The 1,869-nt window shown below is 44.1% G+C and overlaps 1 protein-coding gene across 6 annotated transcripts in view; it reads left to right on the forward strand.

Annotated features, from left to right (window-relative positions):
- Positions 1–1,869, forward strand: part of NUMA1 (nuclear mitotic apparatus protein 1) — a 108,719-nt gene that overhangs the window by 67,964 nt on the left and 38,886 nt on the right. For all 6 annotated transcript variants that reach the window (XM_023511103.1, XM_023511065.1, XM_023511024.1 and 3 more), the window contains exon 2: positions 381–454. In XM_023511103.1, the coding sequence (XP_023366871.1) occupies positions 413–454 (42 nt within the window). In that variant the 5' untranslated portion in view covers positions 381–412. The remainder of the gene's footprint in view (positions 1–380; positions 455–1,869) is intronic.

Raw genomic sequence — 1,869 nt, forward strand, 5'->3', positions numbered from 1 at the left:
CTCCCAAGTAGCTGGGACCACAGGCGCCCGCCACAACGCCCGGCTATTTTTTGGTTGCAGCCGTCATTGTTGTTTGGCGGATCCGGGCTGGGGATTCGAACCCGCCACCCTAGGTGTACGTGGCTGGCGCCTTAGCCGGTTGAGCTATAGGCACCGAGCCACATGTAAAACTCTTTACTGTTGGCTCTGACATGATGAGCTTTGTAGTAATTTTCATGTGTACTCTGTGCTATCTCAAAATTTCCATAGTGCTTGATGGATTAAATGGTACGGGAAGGGTGATTTAAACATTCGGAGCTGTTAAATGGAAGCAGTCCTCCTCTACTTCCTGATCAAGGATATCAATTATGATTAACTGCCCTTCCTCCTTTGGGTTCCAGGTATATTGGGGTGACTGTGTGGTATCACCAAGATGACACTCCATGCCACCCGGGCGGCTGCACTCCTCTCTTGGGTGAGTAATCTTCCTCTCTCTTGTCTGCTGTACTTCTGTGATGACAGTTAAGAGGGTTAGAAGAGGAGTCTGGTAGGGCCCCATAGCAAACCTCAACAGTTTTCTAGGAGCCAGGGCTATGTAAAGTCTTCTCATCTCTAGGCTAAGTAAGTAAAGTTTTCCTTTGGACAGCATGGAAATCCATTTTCATCTTCTCCTTGTGTGCATTTTTCTGACTTGAAAGGGTTGATGCTGAACTTTATTTTATATATATGTGTATATATATATATTTTTTAATTTAATTTAATTTTTTTCCCAAGAGTCTCACTATGTTGCCCTTCGTAGAGTGCCATGGCATAACAGCTCACAGCAACCTCAAACTCTTGGGCTCAAGCAGTTCTCTTGCCTCAGCCTCCCAAGCAGCTGGGACTACAGGTGCCTAGCACAACACCAGACTATTTTTTTGTTACAGCTGTCATTGTTGTCCATCTGGCCTGGGCTGGGTTTGAACCCGCCAGCCTGGGCATATCTGGCTGGAGCCATAACCACTGTGCTACAGGCGCCAAACCTGAACTTTATTTATTTATTTTTTTGAGACAGACTTTCACTTTGTCACCCTCAGTAGAGTGCTATGGCATCATAGCTCACAGCAACCTCCAATCGGGCTCAAGCAATTCTCTTACCTCAGCCTCCCATGTAGCTGGGACTCACAGGTACCTGCCACAGGGCCCGGCTATTTTAGAGGTCTCACTCTTGCTTAGGCTGATCTTGAACCTGTGAGCTAAGGCCCCCTCGGCCTCCCACAGTGCTAGGACGACAGGCGTGAGCCACTATGCCGGGCCATGATGCTAAACTTTAGTTAGTGACTGACTTATGCAGGGACTTTGGTCTTCAAAGGCTTTTCGTCTGAGGGCAAGGTTTCCCTTGTTCTCTTTACCATATTTCTGTCTGTTGTCATTGTCTTCCTGTTGTCTTTACTATGATTATTTCTCCCAAATCCTTGTGCTAGGTCTTTTGTATATTTTTCTACCAGAGACCATGGTAAATGAAAAAATAATACTGAGCATTGGATATTTAAAGCTAGAGGTGAGCATGGGCTTTGCAGTCAAACAGCCCAGCATAGAATCATGGTGCTGGCCCTTGTGTAACCCAGGGCAAGATAGTGTCCTGGCATCTTCTTTTTCAAATGTGAGTAATTTTATATTAAAATACCTCATGTGGTTATAACAAGGATAATGAAATAATGTGTATTAAAAACCATGTAGTGTGCGTATGTACCCCCAAACACATAACACATAGCCATTTAGAACAATGTCAATAAATAATAGTTCTTATTTCCTTTTTATCATTTTTTTGTTTTTAATTTTTTTTTTTTTTTTGAGACAGAGTCTCACTATGTTGCCCTCAGTAGAGTGCTGTGGCATCACAGCTCATAG

Source organism: Otolemur garnettii, unplaced genomic scaffold (assembly GCF_000181295.1).
Source record: "Otolemur garnettii isolate 467f Iridium unplaced genomic scaffold, OtoGar3 scaffold00001, whole genome shotgun sequence".
In the NCBI taxonomy this organism is placed as follows: domain Eukaryota; kingdom Metazoa; phylum Chordata; class Mammalia; order Primates; family Galagidae; genus Otolemur; species Otolemur garnettii.